Below are 25,005 nucleotides of genomic sequence, written 5' to 3' on the forward strand. Positions count from 1 at the left end.
TAGGTCCTTGGTGGTTCCACAGAAGCTATGATGGGCATAAGCGTTGGCCTTCCTCCCACCTGGTTGCCTTTCAGTCGCTGCTTTCATGTTTCTAACAAACGTGGTGTTTGACTATTAAAGCAGAACCATGGATCTTAGGTCTGAGAAAAACCAGTTTTAATCATCATAGCTGGCCGCAGTTTATAAGCTCTTACTATATGCCAGGCTCTGTGCTCCATGCTTACGAGTCTGTCATCTGATCCTCACACACACCCTGGGAGACATGGGTTACTGTTGTTACCCCCATTTTACAGACTTGGGAACTGAGGCTTGGGGAGGTGTCACGCACTGTGCCCACAGTCGCACTGTCAGGAAACAGTGCAGTACGATCTGTCTGGTTTCAAAGCCTGGACACTTGGCCGCGTCGCTCTCCAGCCTACCTTTTCCCAGATGCTCTCGGCTCCTTTGCAGCATCCCTGCCAGGGGTGTCAGGGCCTCTTCTCCATATAGATGACCATGAATTGGGTCTCCCTGCTCTTAAAGGATGGAACCAAATGACTTCCTCGTGATTGTCACGCTGTGCACCAGTCTACCCCCTCCCAAGCCTGTGTGCTCACGCACTCGGACAGCCCTTCAGGTGGTCAGTGGTGTGAGCCTTCCCTCGCGCAGAGTAGCCTGGCGATTTAGGGACCTTGTGTGGTGACGTTCCAGCTCTGTCGCTGCGTGGTGTGTGGCCTGGCTGTGCTCCTCGCCCTTGTGGTGCCCAGCTCTGCTCTCCTGTGAAATGAAGACAGTGACAGAAAGCGTGCTGTTGGGAGGCCATGGGCTGTGCCTGTCTGCGCACAGGCCACAGGTGATGAAGAGCTCACACTGGCGACAGGCACAGAGCACACCTCCCGTCCTGCTGGCTCATACTTCACTTTTCTTGCTCCAAGGCATTCAGTGAAGGAAGTGGTGTGCTGATCTGTCTCCGGGCAGGACAGCCTGGGCTCACTGACGGGCTCCTTTGTATTCAAGACTGTCGATGTCGTCCTGACCGGTTTGGCTCAGTGGATAGAGCGTCGGCCTGCGGACTCAAGGGTCCCAGGTTCGATTCCAGTCAAGGGCATGTACCTTGGTTGCGGGCACATACCCAGTGGGGAGTGTGCAGGAGGCAGCTGATCGATGTTTCTCTCTCATCGATGTTTCTAACTTTCTATCCCTATCCCTTCCTCTCTGTAAAAAAGTCAATAAAATATATGAAAAAAAAAAAAAAGACTGTCGATGTCATCAACTTACCAAACATGCAGTACCTAAAGAATAGAGAAGTTTGGCTTAGAATAGACAACTATTAGGGCTCTTTGATACATAGGTTGCATTATTTTAATTAATCTTATAGGTTGTAATAGAATTTTATTTCCCTGAGTAATCGTAGTGTTTCTCTAGTAAATTTTGAATAATTTATTTTTTTATTTTTTATTGATTTCAGAGAGGAAGTGAGAGGGAGAGAGAGAGAGAGAGAAGCATCAATGATGAGAGAGAATCATTGATCGGCTGCCTCCTGCACACCCTCTACTGGGGATCAAGCCAGAAACCTACGCATGTGCCCTTGACTGGAATCAAACCTGGGACCCTTCTGTCCACAGGCTGACGCTCTATCCACTGAGCCAAACCAGCCAGGGCTGAATAACTTAAAAATTTTTGGTGAAAAAATGTTCTATTTCCAGTTACTTTTTTTCTTCTAAATCTTAGCTCACTTATATTTGTTCTGTCATGACTGCCCTGGGGTGGTTGTGAGGATGCAACCAGGTGTGTGTGGAGTGCCTGGCGCCATGCAGATGCGGCCAATGGGTATGCAATGGCGCCTTTCTACTCCCCAGTGTCCTTGGATATGCCCAGATGACTTCCCAGCTCCACGGAGCCTCCCCTTGTTGTCAAGTCTGAAATGGCACGTAGACTCTAGTCCAGCATGGGGAGCACCTTCCAGTAGGAGCACAGAGAGGGCCGGCCAGGCCACGTGGGGTGAGCCGGGAGATGTCCTTAGCAGCAGGTTCATGTCAACTGAGCTTTGAACGAGGGGCGGCCTTTGCTTGGGCAGTTGCTGGTCTTCATGGAGTTTACAGTCAGTTCAGCCACAAGGGTCACTTCCTGTCCTGTTTTTTGTTGTTGGGTTTTCACAAATCATTGTTTTAACCTGCATCTGAGATCTACCCCTAAGTTTCACAGTGATAGGTTTAGCCATTGTAGCCTGTGGTCTGATGGTTGGAAATGAGGAGAGGATGCAGAATTGTCCAGCTGTTGCTAATGGTTATGTCTTGAATGAGCTCAGCTCTGTTCTGCACTAATTCACTGGGTCATCACCGAGCCTCTGGGATGCAGTGGATCGATATTTTGTACACAATATCATTTTTAAAAAGGCGTACGTTGGCTGCTCAAGTCTCTTTGTGCACACAAGTGCTTGCGAGGGGCAGTTCGTGATGTCCAGCCCTGCCCTAAACATGAAACTCAAATATGTACATGAGTCCTGAGGGTCCATCTGCTCCCCATGCTCTTGCCATCGCCCTGCTTCCCATACTCACATCCTGGCACACCTAGAATCTTCAAGACCACGGAGACCATCTTTTAGTGAAAACTTAGGGTTATTTCCTCTAAGCCAGAGTGAACACATGGTTTTTCAGCCGCATATACTGTTTCAGTTATGACACCCAGTCCAAACATTATGAGAAACGGGCCAGACACACGTGTGGGGGAGGAGTTAGTTCCCTTTTCACTTTTTCAACTGTTTGTTACTCCAGTCATTTGAATCATTATTTGAAAGCGTACTGGGTCATGGTACAAGCTGTTTCTTTTTCTTCCTTCTAAACAAAAAGGTCTGGATAGTTTTGCCCAAAAGGGTTCTGCCCTTGCTGGCATTTCTTTTGAAGGGCACCGGATCCACACATTCTCCCCGCTCCCCACTGGGGAGAGCGAATGCCGCCTGGTCCGTGATGATGTGGTCCAGGTCTCTGCCATCCCATCAGTGGCTGTCCCCATGGTGTCCTAGGACTCTAGTCTGCATGGAGGCTCGGGAACAGGAGTGTCCCTGTGTCCCGCCAGGGCCCACATTCGCCCGAGTGCAGCAGCTGGGGACTGGGGCCAGGCTCTGGGCTGTGCGCTTGGTGGTCCGTGGCCCTGTGTCTTGTGAACAAGACCTGCCTTTAAAATGGCATTAGCCCGAGACCGCTTTGTACTCAGACAAAAGCAGAGCCAGTAGATTTTCAAATAAGTGTATGATTGTAATTTAAAGCCTGTGTGATTTTTTATTTTTTTGGTCAAGTCTGTTGTTAACTAAGTTTACACTTCTCTCCACCCCTCAGTTGCCAGCTTCCCGAGAAGAGGTACGAGATGACAAGACAACAATAAAATGTGAAACATCCCCCCCTCCCTCCCCGAGGTCCCTGCGCTTGGACAGGCTGCACAAAGGAGCCCTGCACACGGTCAGCCACGAAGACATCCGGGACCTCAGGAAGTAAGGAGGCGCAGTCTATAGGAAGTAAGGGGTGGGGCGGAGCCAGTCACCATGGAAACATACTTGTCTGGATTTTCAGCATTAAGAAAGCTATTTTTTTTTTTTTTTTTTTAAGAAAGACCATTCTCCTTCCCTCTATTTTTTTAATGTCTTTTTTTCTTTTTACGTTCAGAGAGGAAGGGAGAGGGGAAGAGAGAGAGAGATTTCAATGATGAGAGAGAATCATTGATCAGCTGCCTCCTGCATGCCCCCCACTGGGAATCAAGCGTGCGACCCGGACATGTCCCCTGACTGGGAATCGAACCGTGACCTCCTGATTCTTAGGTTGATAGTCAGCCATTGAGCCACACCAGCCGGGCAAGCTATTGATTTTGTTTTGTTGTTAATTCTCACCCAAGGATATTTTTCCATTGTTTGTATGTTTGTTTGCTGTAGAGAGAGTGGAAGGGAGGGAGGGAAAGGGAGAGCAAGAGAAACATGGATGTGAGAGAGACACATCGATTGGTTGCACATGCGCCCAGATTGGGTGGGGAACAAACCTGCAGGCCAAGGCTCTGACCACTTGGCAACACTGGCCAAGGCTCTTGATCTTTTCTTGTTTAAAAAAGTCAGAACAATGTTTTTAAAGAAAAACTGGCTAATTCAGTAGCGTTTATTGAAATGGTGTTCTCAGCATGCGGGCCGTGCCCTGGAGCTGCGGTGATGCCACGGGTGCAGGCGTGGTTGGTAGAGGCAGTGCGGGAAGACAGACTTAGGCCAGATCCACAATTTTAGGAAAACCTCATTTCTTCAGACTCCACAAATCAACTGGTTTGAGAACGAACATTCTATTCTTGTGGGAGCGTTTGCCCCGCACATGGCATGTTTCTGGTGGTCACCCCTGTAAGGCAATCGGTAGCTTTCAGGTGCCCCTGTACCTTTGAGCTGTGGGACTTCACTTGTCCTTCCTGCTCCCGGGTGTCTGCCCTCAGGAGCCCAGTGAGACAGCCCTGCAGCTGGTTCCTCTTGCTCTTTCCACGGCCAGGACAGTTGCACTCGGGGAGGCTGAGGGAGCTGCAGAGAGTGGGGACTGCCGTGTCAGTAGCTGAGAGGTGACCTGGGTGGGGTCGGTCATGCCCTCTGTGGCAGGTGGTGTGGAGCCCCGCTTACCTTGGAAGGAGTCTCCCAGGCCCAGAAGAACCTCGGCCTCCCAGAAACAGGGCTCTGTCGGGAGACACGGGAGCCCAAGCTTCCTGGCATGTGTGTTCTGTGAAGTAGGTGTCGCAGAAGAGACGGAGATGTTTGTGGTGAAGTTTGAGAGCGGGTATTAAAAACATGGAGAGTTCTGGTTCCTGTGACAGGGGCACCTGTTAAAGATCATTTTCTGTCCCCAAAGCTCGACAGGCTCACAGGATGGCCCGGTGAGCAACCCCAGCAGCAGTAACAGTAGCCAGGACTCGCTCCACAAAGCCCCCAAGAAGAAGGGCATCAAGTCCTCCATCGGCCGCTTGTTTGGCAAGAAGGAAAAGATGCGCCCTGGGCACATCGGCAAGGAGGCGCTGGGACAAGGTCGGTGTTCTCAGCAAACAGCCAGCTGTGAGGGTAGGGTCTGCCAGGTGTGCCTGCTGTGTGCCCCATCCATCCTGCGTGGGGTCTGCCTTACCAGCTGGGTGTTCTCCTGGGGCCTAGGCCAGGGACAGGCACATTTTCCCCGTGTGTACCTACAAACCAGAGAGCCACCAGCTGCTTGTGGAAGTAAGCGGTTTACTTCTCTGGGCATCTGCGTGACGTTATAAACAGCCTATACAGTTTTTCACTCTACCTGCTCACACTGTCCACCTGTTGATGAAACCATCTAAGGTGCCCATGTTGATCTCTCTTTCAACCACTCTGCTTCCTCGTAGCTGGCATTTCAGAGACAGAAAACTCATCTCAAGACGCCTTGGGACTTAGCAAATTGGGAGGACAGGCTGAGAAAAATCGCAAACTTCAGAAAAAGTAAGTGTTTTATTGTCCAACTTACTGAATATTTTTTTTTGAGCCTGATTTTTACCTGATGTTTATTTATTAAGTATGTCCTTCATTCTGCAAGGAGACGATGCTGTAGAGATGGAGGAGTCAGTCAGCATTTCCTCCTCCAGGCATTCTTTGTAGCTTGTAGCAAACCAGCAGTAAGTGGGCGATGTGGGAGATTACAGGAGTGACGGGCATGCACTCTTACGCTTGGGAGCGGTTACGGAGAGAACGCTGTCCATGTGTTTTATGTGTGTGGATAGGAGGGACTCTGATTTCAAGTGTCTTGTCATTTGCAGGCACGAGCTGCTCGAGGAAGCACGGCGACAAGGTCTACCGTTTGCACAATGGGACGGGCCCACTGTGGTCGTGTGGCTGGAGGTACGCCTCCTTCTCTTCGGGGGTGAGGGCGTTACACGGGTGAGCGTGTGATTCCCGTCAGACTCTAAGCCTAACCCGGCCTTGACACTTCTGTCTCCAGCTCTGGGTGGGGATGCCGGCCTGGTATGTGGCCGCGTGCCGAGCCAACGTGAAGAGCGGGGCCATCATGTCGGCCCTGTCCGACACGGAGATCCAGCGGGAGATCGGCATCAGCAACCCTCTGCACCGGCTGAAGCTGCGGCTGGCCATCCAGGAGATCATGTCCCTGACCAGCCCGTCGGCCCCACCCACGTCCAGGACGGTGCGTGTCCGTCCCTGCTTCCTTAGGAATACACTCACGGTTCCAGCTTAAGATTTTAGCATTCAGAAACACTACAGCTCCTCGTGTGACAGTTGGTGGTTAAAAGACACTTTATGAAATGCTTTTACAGCAGCTTTGCCATTGTAACACAGGAGGAGTTTGAAAGGTAGAAAAGTGGTGATCACATTTAAATAGAAATTTATGAAAAGTGAAGGGAAAACTTAGATCCCCAGTTGCTTGATAACTAGTGTTTCTCTACCAATGTATTCGGCCTGCGGGTGCTGCTCATTGGGGACTGGAGCCCCTGGGAGCGAGGGTGTGAGCAGCCCTGAACCAGCAGGTGTGCCAGCATGGTCTGCTCAGTTTCCCCCACGGGGAGACCTTGAACATCCTTCAAAGCGTGCTGGTTGAAAAGTTAAAAACATACCTCAGGGGCACATGCTCGGTAACTGGGGTCTGGGCAGCTCTGGCATTGGCTCCGGGCCTCTCTGCTCTGAGTCTGCTCTGGAGAAAAGACCTGGTCAGGCCCCTCAGAGCCGCATAGACACTCGTCTGAGTGGAGGCCAAGGCCTATTCGAACGCGTAGCTGCTCCTCACAGTGAGTCAAGAGCGCGTGTGTTGGTTTTGTTTAGTAGGGAAGGCGGGGTGAACAGCACCCCTGTCTCTGCTGCCCAGATGCTCTTGTCCCGTGGGCTTGTCCCAGTTCACCTCATTTGCCTTTCTAGAAAGGAAGGAGCCGGTGGTTCCCCAGTGTTTCATAAACTCGTGACAAAGACAGCTCCTGAGTAGGCAGTGAGAGCACACCTCCCCTGGGGGAGCCTTCCCTGCACCCCAAGACCAGGGCAGCTCTTCCCTGAGGATCCCGGGGCTAGGGCCTGTTCCTAGGCCAGCTGAGGGGAGGCGGCCGTTCTGTGGACACAGCCCTGCGCCCGGCCTCCTGGTGCCCCCACACGAGGTTGTCCAGGTGGGAGGCCACTCTCGGCGGCCCCTGCTGAGGACCGTCTGCCCTTAACGGAACCTGCTTTTGTGCTGTCGGTCAGACTGCGCTCAATCTATTGAATCGACAGTCGGTCACAGCTCTCAGGAGTACGGCCTGTTTCCTCTGTGCCTGTCACGTGCCTCAGGTGGGAAGCGTGGCAGGTACACCTGGAAGGCGTGGGCTGCTCTCCTGCGGTTGGCAGCAGTGCCAGTGAGGTGTGGCTACTCTGTAAAAGGGGAGAGCTGGTGGTAACATGTTACTTCCATGTGGACATCTGACATGAAGGTGAAAAGGACACCCTTTGCGTCGCCTGCTCTTACGTGCCTGTGGCTGACATGTCTGCCACCTTTCCTTCTCGTCACTGCTCCCCTTATCCCGGATGGGCGTGGTCATGGGTCACCCTAGACCACAGGAAATGTCTGGTTAACGCACGAAGAGATGGAGACGCTCACCGCCACGCCACGCACGGTCAGTCCCGCCCGGGCTCGTGTCCCTCGGCATCCCGCTCAGAGCAGGGACAGGGTGTCCTCCACACCATATTGTTCCCGATGCATACTTCTTTTCGGTCTGGGTTCAATGTGTGCAGTAGAATTCGTATTTTATCTTCTTTTAGATTTTTTTTGTCATGAACTTAAAGTTGGTAGACCAGCTCTGTTTAGATTGAATTCCTTTCTCTTGAGGGGAGACCTCAGTTTAGCCCCCACTGTGAGGGCCCGGCCCGAGTTTCCTCCTCAGTGGGTGCGCTGGGCATGGACGCCTGCTCCTTGCATGCGAGAGGGCGTGTGGGTTGTGCATGCGTTCTGCATGATGCTTGTGCTATTTGAGCTTTCCCTTGGTGAAGCTGCACTGCCCGCGTTCACTGTTTTGCATTCCTAAGCTCACAGTACTAACCATATGTTTATGTTCTCTTGCATCCCTAACCACGTAACATCAGGAGGATGAGGAGGGAAGCTGGGCTCAGGTTGGAGACTTTCTATAATCTATTCTTCACTATATGTACAGCAACAAAAAGAATTGGCGTATGAAAACTTGTAATTTACTTTTCTTGACGTTTTTAACATCTTAATTTAATCATATTAATGTTAATGATTGAAAGCATCAGTCAAAGCCAAGTATAGGATTCAAGAGTGCAGAGAGGATGTCTCATGGACAATTTTGAACATTTCTCAGCTTTCTCGTAGGGACACAGTGGTTCACTCTCAGGAACATAGATCACTTTGCCTGACATGTGGCCTTTATGCAAAGTCCTGTGGACTCAGCAGCTCCTGAGATTAGATATTTCAGTCCCCAATAGGGTCACTGTAGTTACAAGATCTGCTGATGGGAAAACCCTTCTAATACATTAACAACACAAGTAGGTTCAGAGGCTCACCTCTGAGTCTGTGTGGGTACTTTCTTAACACTGTGTGAGCTAACTAATAGCTTTCCTCCTATGGAAACCTCAGTTCAGCCTCTTCTCACTTAGTGTACATCTGGATTTTCAACTTCCTGGTTCTTTAGCTCCAGCCAGCTTTGTCCCAGCTGGTTTGCAGCTGTGCCAAGCAGTGGCTTCCCTCCTGCGTCCGCCAGCACTGCCGTATGCTGTGCATTTCAGCAGCACCTCGGAGCCGGGAGGTGTGGGCAGGCCTTTTCTCCCGAGGCCTCCTTAAAGGCATTGCGCATGGATCTGGAGATTGTGTATCTGAAAAATCAATAATTTTAAATGAGAATTTTCCTAATTACAGTTGATGGTTGACACCCCTGTTTCTCCTATTGGTCCCCTTAAAATAAAGCCAGTTACATCAACTTCCTAAACAAAAGAGGGGAGCTCAAGCAGGATTCCCTGAGCTCCCCACCCCCACCTATGGTCTGGCTGCTTCTCCAGGTAAATGCCCTGTCCACCTTCACAGGGTCAGTGGTGACCACTAGAATTAAAAAGGGGGCGTTTCATAGTTCTTTACATGTCATTGAACCTTATAGTGAGAAGCAGAGCTCTGCCGTAGGAAATCCCTGCATCAGAGGCACGACGTATAAATTACATAAGCTGAACACTTGCTCTTGCTCTGGAAATGTAAGCAAGGGCGAGCTGTGCTGACGACGCCAGAATTAGCCAGCATGCGGTCTTTGGCGTGAGCCAAGGCCTCTGGGCTTTTAGATGAGAGGAAGGGGAGGCGGGTCCGGGTGCTGCCAAGTGCGGGAGTCGTTCGGTGCCCACCCCATGCCGCCCCACGGCGGCAGCTCTGCAGCCGGGAAAGTTCGAGGTGCCCATGGGCACTGGGGGAAGAACATGTCAAGATGCAGCCATTGGGCAGGCACCATCAGTGTGTCCACCCGCGAGACTGCTGCTTCCAGACGCAGCAGGGGACAGGACGGCCCTGGGCCCTCCCAGCGCCCCGTTCTACAGAGCTCAAAGGTCCGAATTGACTTTGTGATCATTCCAATGATGGGAAAACACCCTGTGCTGTGGCTGTCTCCTGTCGCCCGCATTCTCTGACCACGAGACCCTGCTGCGTGCGTTTCTCAGAGGCCTGTGATGGCAGCCCAGGTGCTCCCAGGAGCTCCCATCGCTGCCAGGAGGAAGTAACTAGACTAGAGTGAGTAGATGAGAATAAGGAGGGTTCTGCTTCCATAGAATTTTCTGTTTAGAAGTTTCTTTGCATTTTGTGTCAATTTAAGAATTACATACTCAGCAAGCAAGAAAGCAGTACCAGATACCCATGCTCTAAGTGTCTGTGAAATGAAAGTGAGGCTTGAAAGACTGAGAAAAACATGATATTGTGACAGTGTCCAAAAAAGTCTGTATTTCTCCCTCATGGTTGTTTAGAGCAAATAGTAAAACTTTTTTTGTTAGAATTTGAGCATTGTTGTTGGAGTTGGAGTCATTCCTTTCAGCTTGGTTGGAATAAATAATAGCTTAGGGACCATATTTTCAAAACAACGTGGTAGGGTTAGGGTTGCTGTGTCCAGGGATCCGGGCAGCGTCCTGTGGGTTAGTTTGGTCTCGGGCTGAAGAACCCGTGTCTCTTCGACGTGTGTCACATACTGCACACGTGTGCTCCTTTCTTCTCTGGACAAAGCTGCACCTGTTCTGTTAGATTTACCCACGGCGTCCGTGGTGATTCATGGCATTGTGAATGGCATTTCTAAAATTTCCGTTTCCAGTTCCTTTCTAGTGTTTGGAAATACAGTTCATTTTCATATCTTTACCTTGTATCCTACAACTTGACTGGACTCTTCAGTTGTAACGGCTGTCTTGTAGATTCATTTCCCGGGTTGTTAGGTCTCCCACCAATAAAGATGTTCTCTTCTCACCAGTTACATGCTTGACTGTCACAGTGGCTGGGAGCTGCCGCACAGCTTTGCATAACGTCCCTGCTCTGTCCGACCAGGGGAGGACCGTGTAGCCTTTCCCGTGGAGGGGTGTCAGCGCTGTGTTTGGTAGAGGCCCTTCATCAGATTGAGGCGGGTTCCTCCACTCAGAACGCTGAGACGCCCCTAAAGGAATGGTGAATTTTGTCAAATGCCTCCGCTCATCTTTCAGATGTGGTTTTTCTCTTCAGTCCATTAATATGGTGAATTTCATTGATTTTCAGATGTTGAGCCAAATTTAAGTTCTCGAGAAAAACCCCACTTGTCCTATTTCATGACTTAATATATTACTGATTTGCTGTGCTAATGTTTTACAAGGAGTTTTGCATCTGTGTCTCTGAGGGATATTGGTCTGTAGTTTTCTTGTAATACATTCATTTGTCTGGGTTCAATGTCAGGACAATGCTGGCCTCATAAAATGAGTTAGGCATTTCTTCTTCACTTTTTTGAAATAGTCTATAGAATTGCTCTTTTTTCATAAATGTTTGTTAGGTAGGAGTCACCTGTAAAGCCATTTAGGACAGAAATTTTGGTTGTGAAAAGGTTTGTTCTAATAGAACAAAAAAGTTCTGATAGAGGTCACACACTTCCTACTCGGTGGCTTTCATAGGTTGTCTGAGTTGCTTAAAGTTATTCACAATTTTCCCTTATTATTCTTTCAATATCTATAGGATATGAACCTTTATCCCCTTTCATTCTTAATATTGGTAATGTCTTGTTTTGTTTTAGTACTCTGGTGAAGGGTCCAGTGGTTCTCAACCTTCCGAATGCCGCAACCCTTTAATACAGTTCCTCGTGTTGTGGTGACCCCCAACCATAAAATTATTTTCGTTGCTACTTCATAACTGTAATTTTGCTACTGTTGTGAATCATAATGTAAATATCTGATATGCAGGCTGTATTTTCAGGGGTCGCAGATAGACAATTTTATTGATAGTTATGAAGAAACAGATTTTAGTTTTATTTTATTTTTAATTTTTCTGGTTTCTGTTTTATTGGTTTCTGCTCTTTTTCTTTTCTTCGTTCTGCTTCATTTCCTTCCTTCTGATTTCATTTGTTCTTTTCAAGGTCTTTCAGGTAGAATCTTAGATTATTGATTTGTGACCTTTCCTCAATTATATCTTAAGTATTTATACTATTAATTTCCCTCAAGGCACTGCTTTAGCTGTATCCCATACTTTTTGAATATATTGTGTTTTCACTCACTCAGTTTAATATATTTTCTCATTCCTCTTATGATTTCTTCTTTGACACATGGGTTATTAGAAGTATGCTGCTTTCCAAATATTCAGGAGTTTTCATTTACCTTTTTATTATCGATTTCTAATTTAATTCTTTTGAGGTTGGAGCACATTTTATGATTTTATTCTCTGTGTGTACATTGAGCTCTGTTTGTCGTGAAGAATGCTCCATATGCCCTTGTAGCTGTGGAGTGCGCTATGACATGCCCATTAGGTCGGGGGCTCGGTACTGGAGGCATCCACGGCCTTAATGAGGTAGAGGGTGATGAACTGAGAGTGGGCCTGTGTGTGTGTCTGTTTTTCCTTTCAGACGCATCAGCTCTTTTATCTATTCTTTCAAAACAATTTTATTCACTTTTCTAAATGATTTTGAAATTAACAGGTTTTAAGAAAATTTAGAAAGCAAAGTATTAAAATTAAAGCCAGCGAAGATTACTTAATGAGTACAGGTGGGTAGGTCCTTCAAACTTCTTCATGAGTCATGGTCATTCTTTGGTTTTATGTTATTACACATAAAACGTATTCCAGAAAGATAATATATAGTCAGTTACAGTTCTGTTGTAGTTCAGTAAATAGATTCAATTTATAAACACAAATGAGTTATAGATTTTTATTAGTATAATTCCTTTTGTATAAAGTTTTACTAACATTTTAAGGTAGTTAACAGGAGAGCAAATGATTTTGATTTTATAAAGGAGAATGATGTACTTAGTTTTTAGCCTTTGGGAATATGTCATAGACTAAACATCCAGTGTAAAGATTATTGAAACTGTTCTTGTGACCTCTTTCCTGGTTTTTTTCTGAACTGATTGTACTCAATTATTGAAAGCAGACGCTGGCGTACGGGGACATGAACCACGAGTGGATCGGCAACGAGTGGCTGCCCAGCCTGGGCCTCCCGCAGTACCGCAGCTACTTCATGGAGTGCCTGGTGGACGCGCGCATGCTGGACCACCTGACCAAGAAGGACCTGCGGGGGCAGCTGAAGATGGTCGACAGCTTCCACAGGCACGTCGTTGCCAGAGTGCTTATTGCTTGGCTGACTTGTGACAATTGCCATTTTTTTCTCTTTTTTTTAATTTATAATTTTTATTATTTGTTTTTAATAAATAGAAACAGTTTCCAGTGCGGAATTATGTGCCTGCGAAGGTTAAATTATGACCGAAAAGAACTGGAAAGGAAAAGAGAAGAAAGCCAGAATGAAGTAAAAGGCTAGTACCTCATGTCTAATTGATTTAGCATGTCTCTGCTTCCCATATTTAAAAAAATCAGGAGAGGCTCTGAGTGGGGAAGATGAGCCTGGAGTCATCACCGATAGGGTGGGAGAAAGAGGGCTTTTCAAGGTCCCGCTGCGGCCGGAGAAGCTTGTGCATCCTTAGTCTGTGGTTGGGTGCATCGAGGTGCATGTTCTCCCTCTGACTCAGCCTTTCCTGGTGGGGGTACACAGGTACCTCCCCACTCCTTTCAGGACCGCTGAGCAGGGTGGGCAAGAGCCTGCACTTCACTCGCCTGACGGAGGTGTGAATGCTGCTCTGGCCACTGACTCCAGAACTTGAGCCACAGAACAGAGCAGGTGGTCCTGCTCCCAGGGCGGGGGGAACGGTGCAGGGCTAACATTCCAGCTGAGCCTGGAGGCTGGGTGGGAGCTTCCTGTGGCAAAGAAGGCAAAGGCGTTTCTGTTAGAAAACAGGTGGGGCCCGGCTGGCGTGGCCCAGTGGTTGAGCGTCGACCTGTGAACCAGGAGGTCGGTTTGATTCCCGATTGGGGCACATGCCTGAGTTGTGGGCTTGAACTCCAGTGTGGGACGTGTCATCATTGATGTTTCAATCTCCCTCTCCCTCTCCCTTCCTCTCTGAAATCAATAAAAACATATTAAGAAAAAGAAAACGGGTGGGGAAGCATGAGAAGATGTAGATGTTGGACCGGGAGACCAGAATGCTTTTCTTTGTTGGTTAATTTATTTAATCCTCCCATGGCTCTGTAAATGCTGCTGTCTCCAACTCTCATTAAGAAAGAAATGGAAGATGAACGTGTGGCCCATTGGAAGAATAGTCTAGTTGTGTTTGAGTTGATGTGACTCATGAGAACAATTGTAAGCCTGCGCTCACTGTGTGTGTGTTGTCCTTTATCCAGAAAGGGGCTTTAGAAATTAAATGTGTAAATCTGTCTTGTTTTTTTCTATTCATTTTAAATCTTTTTACAATTGACAAAAGCTGTCTTTGAAAGCAGTGATGATCATCTGTATGTATTTTAGAGAGGTATTTTTAGAGCGGATTTAATAATTTATTGCTTTGCATAATGTAAGATCTTCTGTTGCCCCCCCCCCCCCCCCCCCACAATTCCAAATTCCTAGTATCCTAGTATTCTGGAGAATATCTTTACGTTTCTCTCTTTTAAAAGTGGGACAAGAAAAATGGCTTCAAGATCATAAGCAGGAAGTTTGTGTTGAGTGAGCAAGGCATGCATGTTGGTGCCAGCTCCTGTGATGGGAGGAACGTGTTTCAAGTATTCTCAAGTCTGTGTGTGAGTCGAGTTGGCACCTGGTGAGCACTCAGATTCCCGTCTGTCCTTTTGCTTCCGATCCCTGGTCAGTGAGTGGCTGGTGCACACTCAGCAGTGCTTCCTGGCCCGTGGAGCTTTGGCTGAGGCAGGCACTGAAGGATCAGGGCCCATGCAGGAGCCCTGGTCCTGGGTTCGGGGGACACATGAGGGAGACAGCCTTCTGAAGTCACTTGCGTCCTGTTGTTCCCTGCAGATGTGCTTGTTTGGAGCAACGATCGCGTGATTCGCTGGGTCCTGTCTATTGGTCTGAAAGAATACGCAAACAACCTCCTGGAGAGCGGGGTGCACGGGGCGCTCATGGCCTTAGACGAAACCTTCGATTTCAACGTGCTGGCCCTCCTACTGCAGATCCCCACGCAGAACACCCAGGTAACGCCCGCCCGGCCCCACGCAGCCCGTGTCCCCTCGGCTGTCCTGACCAGGACCTTCAGCGAGTTACCGAAATGGAGACACAACGTCAGCCCTCCAGCAGCTCAGCACCTCTTCCCCACCGGACCCGGATGTGGCAGTTCAGACCCGTTATTTGTGTCCTCTTTTCATGTCCAGTTGCAGGAGTCTTAACGATAAAATAATGGGAAGTTTTCATTCAGGTCCATATGCTCATGAAAGTCGCATCCATATCCAACCTTAGGTGGAAGAGAAATACCTTCCATACCTTCCACGTGCCGGACGGACGGAGGGCAGTCGTTTCTGTGCGCTGCCGCCTGCCTGGTCCTTTCTGACTCGCGGGCTCGTTTGAGAGCCAGGACATTCTTTATTCCTCTGAGAGGATGCATGTGCTTTGCCAGTACTCCGCCCCCACCCATGGCGCTCCCCTGGCTGCACTACCCCCACACACCCTTCCCACTGCAGTTCCTAGAAGCCCGTCTGGGAACCCCACAGGAAGACCCTGATTTGGGTCACTGTCATGGCTCAAGGCAATCAGAGCTTTTTCAAAGGTTTTTTATTTATTTTTAGTTTTTATCTTTATTGTTGAAAATATAACGGCTGTCTCCCTTTCCCCCTCCCTCCCTTCAAAGGTTTTTAAAGTCTTGGTTGAAAGAGCAGCTGTGCTGTGCTGACCCCTCCCTCCCAAGTGAGACTGAAGTCGAGTGTTTTATGCTTTCAGGCTCGCACTGTCCTGGAGAGAGAGTTTAACAACCTCTTGGTCGTGGGCACCGACAGGCGGTTCAGTGAAGTAAGTTCCAGCCTAATAACTTCAGTGGTGTCTCTGCTAAGTGTGGCCATGTGTTTACTTTAAGTTAGGCTTTGTTCTTAAAACTTTAGGAACAAATGAGCTATTAAGAAACTAACATTTTCAGTAAGATAGGTTGTTTTTTGTTATTTAACGTTTAATAACCCTCAAAAATGTTCATAAAACATTGGTTGTAGCCTAGGAATGGAGTCTGTAAGCTGTGTGTTGGGAACATTTGGGGGACTGTTTCGGAAGTATGTTAAACATAAAAATGTTAATTTCTCCTTGTACAAAACCATGACTCACTGATTCCCGCACTGTTACTACTCTCTTCTTCGGGTCTGAAGGAAACTTGAGTTTGAAGCACTTGCTGGCTCCACCCCAGCATAAGACAGAATCCTTACAGCTTGATGGCTATTTTTAAGACAAAGATGTGTCCTCTTGCATAGTTAGGACGTGATTTTTGCAAGATCAGAAGTGACTCGTGGTGGTGGAGGGGAGGAGCATCACCCCGGCGGCCAGGACAGTGCAGATTTCTGCCCAGTTAGGGCCTCGGTGCCAGTGCTGCCCACCACCTCTCAGTCAGGTTCCCAGTCGGTCCCCGAGGCATGTGGTCGTCAGGAACGGGTGGGGTGCATGTGAATGAGAGTGCGGCCGCGAGTCCAGCCATCATTTCAGAGGGCTGAAAACCACTATTTTCTTGTCCTTTATTTTACAGTCATTTTGTATTCTGTCCTTTACTTTCCAGGACGATGATAAGACCTTTAGGAGGGCACCTTCTTGGAGAAAAAAATTTAGACCAAAGGACGTTCGTGGCTTAGCTGCTGGATCAGCAGAGACTCTCCCTGCAAACTTCCGGGTCACCTCCTCCCTGTCCTCGCCCCCCGTGCCGCCCAAGAAGATGCAGCTGGACGGTACGTGGACGCTTGGTGGCTGGAGTGCGGGTAGTGGTGGAGCACGGCCGTTTAATCTGCTACGAGGCATTTCGGTCCTGTTGCATGCCCCGGCTTAAGTGTTTTAGAATTAATCTTAACATCTGTTTATAAAAGTTTAACAATAGGAAATGTTTTATTTATGTTCGTGTCTGGTTGAATATTCATATTCTTCCAACGCATGATGCTGAGCACTGCGTGTCCTCCGTGTAGATGGACATCCGTGCATGTGAGGGCGTGGGCATGACAGGCAGCGCTAGAATTCGCTGTAGCAGCTGGGTGGTGGCTCTCAGCCCGCAGCACTTACTCCCAGGACCTCTCTCCACCTAACAGCAGTCTGCACCCTGCACCCTGGGAGGGCTCCCCTTCTGTTCTTCCCTGTCCCTGCTGGGACCCATCCACGACACTGCCTGTCACAGAGGGATGGAGACCTTGCAGGCCTGGGGAGTCATCCCCAGACGGGAGCCGGTCCTGCTGACTGCGCTGCCCCTGCAGTCCTGGTCTCAAATCAGGCCTCGGACAGCCACTGTGCTCTCCCTGCTCGACGGCAGGCACTGCGCCTGCTTCCCCATCTGTGACATGGTCGTGCAGCGGTCCTCCTCATCGGCCTGATGCGATGGCCAGAGGAGTGATCCCCATAAAGCTCTCAGTGTGTGGCCGGCACAAGTCAGTATTCATGCTCCTGTGACAGATGGCTCCATTCTCGTTTCTGAAGTGGGGCCCCTAGGGAAGTTAAAAAGGGCACTGATGTGGTTTTACTGTTTTTCATGTTAACTAGCCCTTCCCATAAGTGCGTTTAGAAGTTTTGTCTCACTTGCCTATGTAAAAATCAGAGAAAAGTGCATTTATATAAATAAGGCCTTGGCTAAGCTGGACACTTTTAATGAGGATGGCTTGTAGGGAACATTGTTATTATTTTTTATTTATTTAGTCAGTAGGGAGAGAGAAACATAGATGTTAGACACATCAATCTGGTGCCTTCCACACGTGCCCCGACCAGGGATCGAGCCCATCGCCTCTCGACGTGCGGGATGGCGCTCCAGCCAACCGAGCCGCGGGCCAGGCTGCGGGCAGCCTTCCTGTTAGAAGGCGACGTCTCTCTGAGTAATATGCTTATCGGGGGAAGCCAGGAGCTTTTTAAACAGTCACATTTTTCTTTAAAGGAGCACGCAGATAATTTTCATAAGTTTTAATTTGGCCTTTGACTTATTAAACAGCCTGGGTGCTTTCTTATTTTCCTCATTACACCTTTTCCTTAATAACAGCAATATTGAGATTAGAGTTTAGATGAATTAAAACTATTTCTAGAAAAGGTATAGGGAGCATGTTATATGGGAAGACGACTTTCTACCCTGTATGGTAACTAAGGCATAAACCTGATTAAATGGGCTGTTTTAATGGCTGTTGAAATGAGGGCGTGTAAGATGAATTGCAGCAGGTTTCCTGGCACATGGAATTGGAAGGATTTATAAGCTTGTCCATTCTCTGCAGCAGCACCAGCTGTCTTACCATCCTTCCTGGAACCTTAGCAGAATGTTACTAATGTGTTCCTGGTGGAAAACCAAAAATGTGTAATTGGGAACCTTGAATATCTGCTACATACTTTTGAAAATTTCTTAGATTTGCAAGGAAGAACTGGGGCTTATCTCCTGGGCCGTGCAGTGTGCTTCTTAACCAAAAAGTCCGTGGTGTGCACTGTTTCCCAGAGAAACTGACAGTGGCTTCAGGTCCTTTGATAAGTCATTGTCCTCTAGCCACCCTCCGAAACCACGCCCCTGGGCCCCTTCCCGCCCTGAGGCCTCCCGGGGGAGCAGCCCGTCCTTCGGCAGGCGGACGGAGAGGGTGCTGGGAGGTGGGCATTGGACTCTGGCCTCCCCCCGAGTGGACTGGTAACAGCTCAGTCACTGCTGGGCTTTCCCGCCTCCTTACAGATGCAGCGTTTAGGGTGAAAGGAAATCCAGTTGCTCTCTTTTCTGGATGCTTAAGGAGAAAGTCATCACGTTAAGTAGTCGTGCACATAGATGTACGTGGTGAAATTGTCACCGATGCAGCGACACTGTTTGGGGGTTAACTTGCAGTGACTGCAGGGCTGCTTGGGAGACGCAGAGACACTTAGGGGCACCACAGTTGGTAACACGTAGGTTCCCTGGCCCATCACGTCCCCCTCTGGAAGGCTCCCTGGGACCCTCATGGTGGCGGTGGCAGGTGTGCGTGTGTGCCAGTGCCCTCGTGTGACGCCCACACTAACTGCACGCTGTGTTTGCATGCTTCTTCCCGGGGCGTCGCGCAGGCAGTGTGTCAGGAGCGCAGAGGCTGGATTCCGCCACAGTCAGGACTTACTCCTGCTGACGCCTCCTGTGGTGAGTAGAGCAGCGTCCTGCAGCCGGTCTGAGGCGGCTCCGGCCTGGAGCGCCCACTCTAGGCACTAAACCTGGAGAGGTGCGGCCTCTGCGCCACGGAGGTGGCTTTGGTGCTGTGTGCTTGCCGTTGGCCACGGAGCCAGAATGTGCACTCCTGCTGTCCCTAAACCTGAGGAAGCTGGCTGCTTCTAAGCGTCTGCTCACGTCCTTTTCGGAGTGGGGAGGCTGAACACAGCAGAAAAGAGGAACCGGCTCTTAGCTGGCGGTGGTTCAGAGTGCCAGGCACTGGTCCCTGCACACTGTGCGTGTCAGGCGTGGCCCCAGGTCTTGGTGCTAGCTGGCTGTCACACATTCCTGGTGACAAGCCCTAAGGAATTGTTTCATGACTCTGTCCCGTGCTGTGACACTTGCTGATAGCCTTTCAATGTAGAGACTGGTTTTAAAAACAGAATTGCATGGCCATCACCAAGATCCGTTCCTGAGGGACATACCCTTGCCGGGAGCGGGGTGCGGGGGGCAGCCCTTGTCACCCTCTGAGGGCTGGATGGAGGGCTCTGTTCTGTTGTCATCTCTCAGCCGGATTATTTGATTGGTTTCATCACTTTTTTTAATACGCTTTTATTGATTTTATCTTTAAATATATTTTTATTGATTTCAGAGAAGAAGGGAGAGGGAGAGATTGAAACCACAGTGATGAGAGAGAACCATTGATTGGCTGCCTCCTGCACGCCCTAATGGGGATTGAGCCACACCCCAGGCATGTGCCCTGACCAGGAATCAACCATGGCCTCCTGGTTCATAGGTCAATGTTCAACCACTGAACCACACTGGCCAGGCTGCTTTTATTGATTTTAGAGAGATCTATGTGAGAGAGAAACATCAGTCACTGCCTCCTGCACGCCTCCTACTGGGGATCGAGCTTGAAACTGGGCAAGTGCCCTGACTGGGGACCGAATCGGCGGCCTTTTGGTGCACAGGACGACGCTCAATCAACTGAGCCACACTGATCAGGGCTTGTCATCTTTTTTTAAAATTCACAACTTTTAGACATGTGCCAAAATAAAGTCAGTCAAGAAATTGTCTCATTGATACACGTAGTCCTTGGTGTTTTATCCAAATTCTTGAGCAGCTGGAATGCAGGCAGTGGGAAGGCGGGAGCCCGGGGTGGGGCATGGAGGGCAGTGCCTCCCCTGGATGGTCTCAAGGCTGCCTTTCTGTTTCGTTTGCAGGTTATCCACACTACTTCTACAGGTGACTGCAGCCGTGAGCCCTGCAGAGACGGCCTTTTAGAACTCGATGGACTCTTCCGTCTGTCAATACTTGTTATATGGACCTGAGATATTTTATTACAGAGTTTTTAATCAGTGAAAATTTCACAAATACCATAAAGAAAATATTTTAGAATCTAATGTTTCTTATATTTATGTAAACTTATGCCTTCATTTATACAGTTACTTACTTTTTCATGTGTATCTGGGCTATAAATGTCCTATCAGACCAAGTCATGTCCCTATGTCTAATTTTAGTCTCTTCAACGAATGTACTGTAATGCCTGTATGTAAAAATCCTGTGAACAAATGTAGGGCTTTTGTAAATTATGCATTTTCTGTAATTATCACTGTTTAATTTTTTGATAATAAGCCACAGCAGAGAAAAGACTTTCACTGGGTCTGTGAAGTCGGCCTGACACCGTGCGGGGGCCTCTCCGAGCTGCACAGCAGTCCCTGTGCAATGGGCAGGCGTTTCCTGCAGTCCCTGTTGGAGTTTAATGACTGTCCTTGCTATACTTTTTCTAGCAAGAAATGCTTCCTTCTGCAGCGACAATATACCTGGGTTAGACATTTGGACTGAAAGGACGAATCAGAACACTACGAACTCCTGGGCCCGGCTCAGTGCTTTGTAGCCTCGTCTCTGGACTGGAGACGTCTTCAGTGACGGCCAGAGCCGTGAGCTGGGGACAGCGCTCTGCTGGACAAGAAAAAGCAGGTGGGGAGCCTCCGGCTCTGCCCCGGGAAGGCACCGGCACCCCCACACGAGGACCAATCACGGCGGCCACACGCACATCGCAGAGACGTGGATGCAGAGATGACGCACGGGCTCCTGAGAATAATGCTGCGCAACTAATAAAGGCCTTATTTTTCTTACTTAGAACATCGTTTTACATTTGTTTGTAAACTTGTTTAAAGAATGGACCCAGCCGTGCATTTTTTAGGGTTGATGATGTAGCCATTTTGGACGGTCTGAGTAGCCAGGGGCCCTTTTTTAATGGCATGTGGCATAGCCAGCAGGGGCTGCGTGCGGATCACGGTGCATTATTTATTCTGCAGCCGCTGCGGAGACAGAAGATGGCGTGTCCCGACATTCGCTCTCGGCTCCGAGCGACTTGGACAGTTGGCTGTGGCCCTTCTGTTTTTCTAGTAACCCTTTGTGAACGTCCCGATTATGTAACAGTATGTACAGTCCACTTTGGAACTCTTTTTATCACAGTGTTATTTATTGCTTTCTTTCAATAAAGCATTTCCCACTGCCAGTGGGCGTGGGTGGCCTGCCCTGTCCGCCTCAGCTCTGGGCCTTGTCCTCCCTTGGGAAACTATGACGGAAGCCAGTGGGGAGGCTCAGGAATCATCCGAAGGAGGGCCAGGCAGTCCCTGCCCTTGCCCTGGAGGCCGAGATGACCTCGCCCATCCTCACGGGAACCAGTACTGGGAGGACCAAGGCACAGGGGACTGAAGCAGAGTGGAAATGTGGGCTCATGTCAACAGTCCGCAGGCCCAGACCCGAACAGACAAAGCCCCGGCCCAAAGGGCAGAGCCTGGCCCAGCCCCGAACAGCCAGAGCCAGTCCCAAAGGGCAGTAAGTACCTGGGGCCGCAGAGCTTGTGCTCCGTTAAGGCATGTTTTCCTTCATTGATTCCTTATAGGAGTAGAGAGGCAGGCTCCACTCTCACTGAGCCGAGCGTAGCCCCAAAAAGCCAAGCTGACCCCAAAGAGCCCAGCCTCGCTCCCAAGAGCCCGGTGCAGCCCTGAAGTGCCCGGCACAGCCCTGAGCACGCTCTGCTCCTCCAGCAGCCCCAGGGAGCCAGCCTGTGTTGGAGCGATTTGCACAGGCGCATCCCCCTCGACAGTCAGTGGCCCTCTCAACCTCCGGCTCTGAGGCCCACTGGGCTCACTTAGGGGTCCTTTCCTGGAAGGCAGTCTTGAGGAGACCGGGGCTTCCCCATGGCCGGCCAATTTGATGGTCATGGACTCTGGACTCTCAAAGGCATCTGATCCTTTTGAACAGTGGTCACCAACCGGCCGTCCGCAGACCACTGTGGTCCGCGAGGTCTGACAGGTTGGCCACCGCTGCTTTTGAATGTTGCACGGCCCTAGAAATAATCCCTTCTGAGGAAAGGATTTTTGCTCCTGCTTTACAGGAACACTATGGAAGCTTTGTGTTTATTAAGCCGGGTAAAGCTGGTGTACACAGAAATCAAACCCATCCACGGCAGCTGCTGCTCTCAGACAGGCCCATGATGGGAAGTCAGAGAGATGGGGGGAGGGGTTTGGAATGAATGTCTGTCCCCTGCAGGCCAGTCTGATGCTCAGACCGTGCAGAGTCACGGTAGGTCGTCGCTGCCAACACAAGCACAAAGCCTGCGACGTGTCAGTGTACTGCATGACATCACTAAAGACTGACTTAGCCCTGGCCAGTGTTGCTCAGTGGATAGAGCGTCGGCCTGCGGACCAGAGGGTCCCGGGTTCGATTCCAGCCAAGGGCACGTACCTTGGTTGCAGGCTCCTCCCCGTCCTGGGCCCTGGTCGGGGCTCGTGCAGGAGGCAACCAATGTGTTTCATCGATGTTTCTCTCTCTCTTTCCCTCTCCCATTCTCTAAGGTCAATGGAAAAACATTCTCGGGCAAGGATTAACCAAAAACAAAAAGACTGATGCTTGCCTCAAGTCCAGCCTAGCCTTGGAGCCTCGGAGAGACGAACCAAGCTAGGAAAAGCCAGCCAAGTCCCAGAGAGCCAACCCAGCACTGAAGAGCCGAGCCTTCTACCCAAGGGCCAAGCCTCGTCCCCAAGACCGAGCCTAGCCCAAAGGGACAACCTGCCCTCAGAGCCCCGCCTCGTCCCGAAGGGCCTCGCCCCGTCACCAACAGCAGAGCCGGTCCTGAAGGGCAGAGCTAACCCTAACCCTACCTCATCCCTTCCATGTTGTAGAGGTGTTTCCTTCCGTCCCCATCAACAGGACCCACTCCATCCCAAGCACGTTTTAACTCCATCTCACCCTCCCCTGAGAAATGTTGCTGAAAAGGAAGGAGGGAGGGGTGGAGAGAGATGCACAAATCCGGCCTCCCCGGCTCCTGGTCTCACCACGGGAGCCCAATTCAAACAGTGGACAGTGGGGACCAGCCCCTCCAGTTGGGTAAGTTACTGGGCAGTCAGGCTCCCCACACACCCATCCCTGCCTCACATCCGCCCTTCGGTTTCACTGTCCAGCTCTGGAAGGTTCCCTCCAAGGCCGTCTCCACTGTCTGTCTCGTCTTCTCTGTCTCTCTGTACCTATCTCTCAATTTCCGTGTGTGTGTGTGTGTGTGTGTGTGTGTGTGTGTGTGTGTGTTTCTACCTCTGTCTCTGTCTCTGTCTCTGTCCCTCTGTCTCCATCTCTGTCACTCTCTCTCCCTCCCTCTCCCTGTTTCTGTGTCTCTCTTTACCTCTCTGTCTCTGCCTCCGTCTGTCTCTCTGACTCTCTCCCCCGAGGGTTCTCTCTCTGGAGTTTGTGCCCATGTGTCTCCCACTGGCTCGGGTAGCTCTGTGCTCAGGGCCCGGGTCTCTTCCTCGCCGGCCCACAGGCAGGCTCCGTCCTCCGGCCGCCTCCTTCTCAGTGCCTCAGCCCACGTTCACAGTGTCCCTGGCGGCGAGTTGTCCCACGGCCAGAACAGCCCCAGCACCGAGACGCCCTCAGTGACCCCGGCCGTGCGGCCCGCTGGGGCTCTGGGCCAGCAGAGGGCGCCATCTGGAAGGCGGCCAGTTACCAGCTGCTCAGCCACCAACAGGAAGCTGTTTCCTCTGCTGAGCACGTGCGCATCTGTGGACACTCACACGATGTTCCTGAAAGGATGAGACTATGTCACCGCACGTGCCAAGCTGTTCCTCTACCTGCATTCCCCGGGCGTCACTGGGCGTCCCCGGCTCAGCATCCGCGATGCAGCAGGAGCAAAGGGGGCAACCCTGCCATCCTGGGGCTGTGGTGATAGTGTACATGCATGTGTGCACCTGTGAGACTGTGGGCATGTGTGCACATGTATGAGTGTGTGCATGTGTGCACCTGTGAGACTGGGCATGTGTGCATGTCTGAGTGTGCACATGTATGAGTGTGTGCATGTGTGCACCTGTGAGACTGGGCATGTGTGCATGTCTGAGTGTGCACATGTATGAGTGTGCATGAGTGCATGTCTGAGTGTGTGCATGTACGTGAGTGCACAGGTCTGAGAATGTGTGCACATGCACGTGTGAGTGTATGTACCTGTGTGCCTACATTTGAGAGTGTACGTACGTGTGAGTGTACATATGTGGTGTATGTACAGGCACAGGTATGTGATGTGGGTGTGTAGCTGTCTATGGTTGTGGGGTATATCTGTGGATACATGTGTGCAGGTATTGTGGGTGTGTGTGTGTGTGTGTGTGTGTGCACATGTGTACGTGTGGGTTTTGTGTTTCTCAAACCTAGCCTAGGAGGGACTTCTCTGGTTTCTAAGGAGAGTCGGGAGCCTGGTGGGTGACGCCTGAGGGGATGCCGGGCGTCCCACTCCAGGGGCATAAGGGAATCCAAACACCCCAACAAAATACGCGTGTCTGTGTTCCCTCACTCGCACGCTGACCCCAAACTGCCGGAGGTAAACGTCCTCCCGGAGGATCGGCTCTGCACCCCCAGCCTGGGGACACTGATTCCAAGTACCGACAGAAAAACACTTCCCCACACGTACTCATAACGCTCGGATGTGAAGGGTATAGGAGTCCCAACTATCACCGAGACAGACAGAGCAAGGAAAACTCAGACGTACAGCGAGAGGCTGGGGCGTGGGGCTCAGGGACAAAACCCTCTGGAAACAGGAAGCACGGACCAGATGCTGGGGGGATGCAGCTACCAGCACCCCAGAGAGGAGCTGGGGTTCCAGTTCCCACTGAGAACCTTGTAGGTGTGGGTGGCGGGAGGACGTGACAGACACGAGACCAGCACAGAGAAGAAAGCAGCCATCAGACAGACAGAAGACAGCCGTGCTATTA

The 25,005-nt window shown here is 50.2% G+C and overlaps 1 protein-coding gene across 1 annotated transcript in view; it reads left to right on the forward strand.

Moving 5' to 3' along the window:
* Nucleotides 1–21,284, forward strand: part of PPFIA1 (PTPRF interacting protein alpha 1) — a 51,410-nt gene extending 30,126 nt beyond the window's left edge. Inside the window, exons 18-31 of the mRNA XM_081099929.1 lie at nucleotides 3,315–3,466; nucleotides 4,842–5,014; nucleotides 5,350–5,443; nucleotides 5,758–5,839; nucleotides 5,940–6,140; nucleotides 7,525–7,587; nucleotides 8,054–8,080; nucleotides 12,541–12,716; nucleotides 12,822–12,919; nucleotides 14,464–14,639; nucleotides 15,379–15,447; nucleotides 16,193–16,358; nucleotides 18,671–18,736; nucleotides 19,966–21,284. Of these exons, the coding sequence (XP_080956055.1) occupies nucleotides 3,315–3,466; nucleotides 4,842–5,014; nucleotides 5,350–5,443; nucleotides 5,758–5,839; nucleotides 5,940–6,140; nucleotides 7,525–7,587; nucleotides 8,054–8,080; nucleotides 12,541–12,716; nucleotides 12,822–12,919; nucleotides 14,464–14,639; nucleotides 15,379–15,447; nucleotides 16,193–16,358; nucleotides 18,671–18,736; nucleotides 19,966–19,991 (1,569 nt within the window). The 3' untranslated portion in view covers nucleotides 19,992–21,284. The remainder of the gene's footprint in view (nucleotides 1–3,314; nucleotides 3,467–4,841; nucleotides 5,015–5,349; nucleotides 5,444–5,757; nucleotides 5,840–5,939; nucleotides 6,141–7,524; nucleotides 7,588–8,053; nucleotides 8,081–12,540; nucleotides 12,717–12,821; nucleotides 12,920–14,463; nucleotides 14,640–15,378; nucleotides 15,448–16,192; nucleotides 16,359–18,670; nucleotides 18,737–19,965) is intronic.
* The last annotated feature ends 3,721 nt before the right edge of the window (nucleotides 21,285–25,005 follow it).

This window comes from Myotis nattereri (genome assembly GCF_964212035.1).
Source record: "Myotis nattereri genome assembly, chromosome: 9".
NCBI lineage: Eukaryota > Metazoa > Chordata > Mammalia > Chiroptera > Vespertilionidae > Myotis > Myotis nattereri.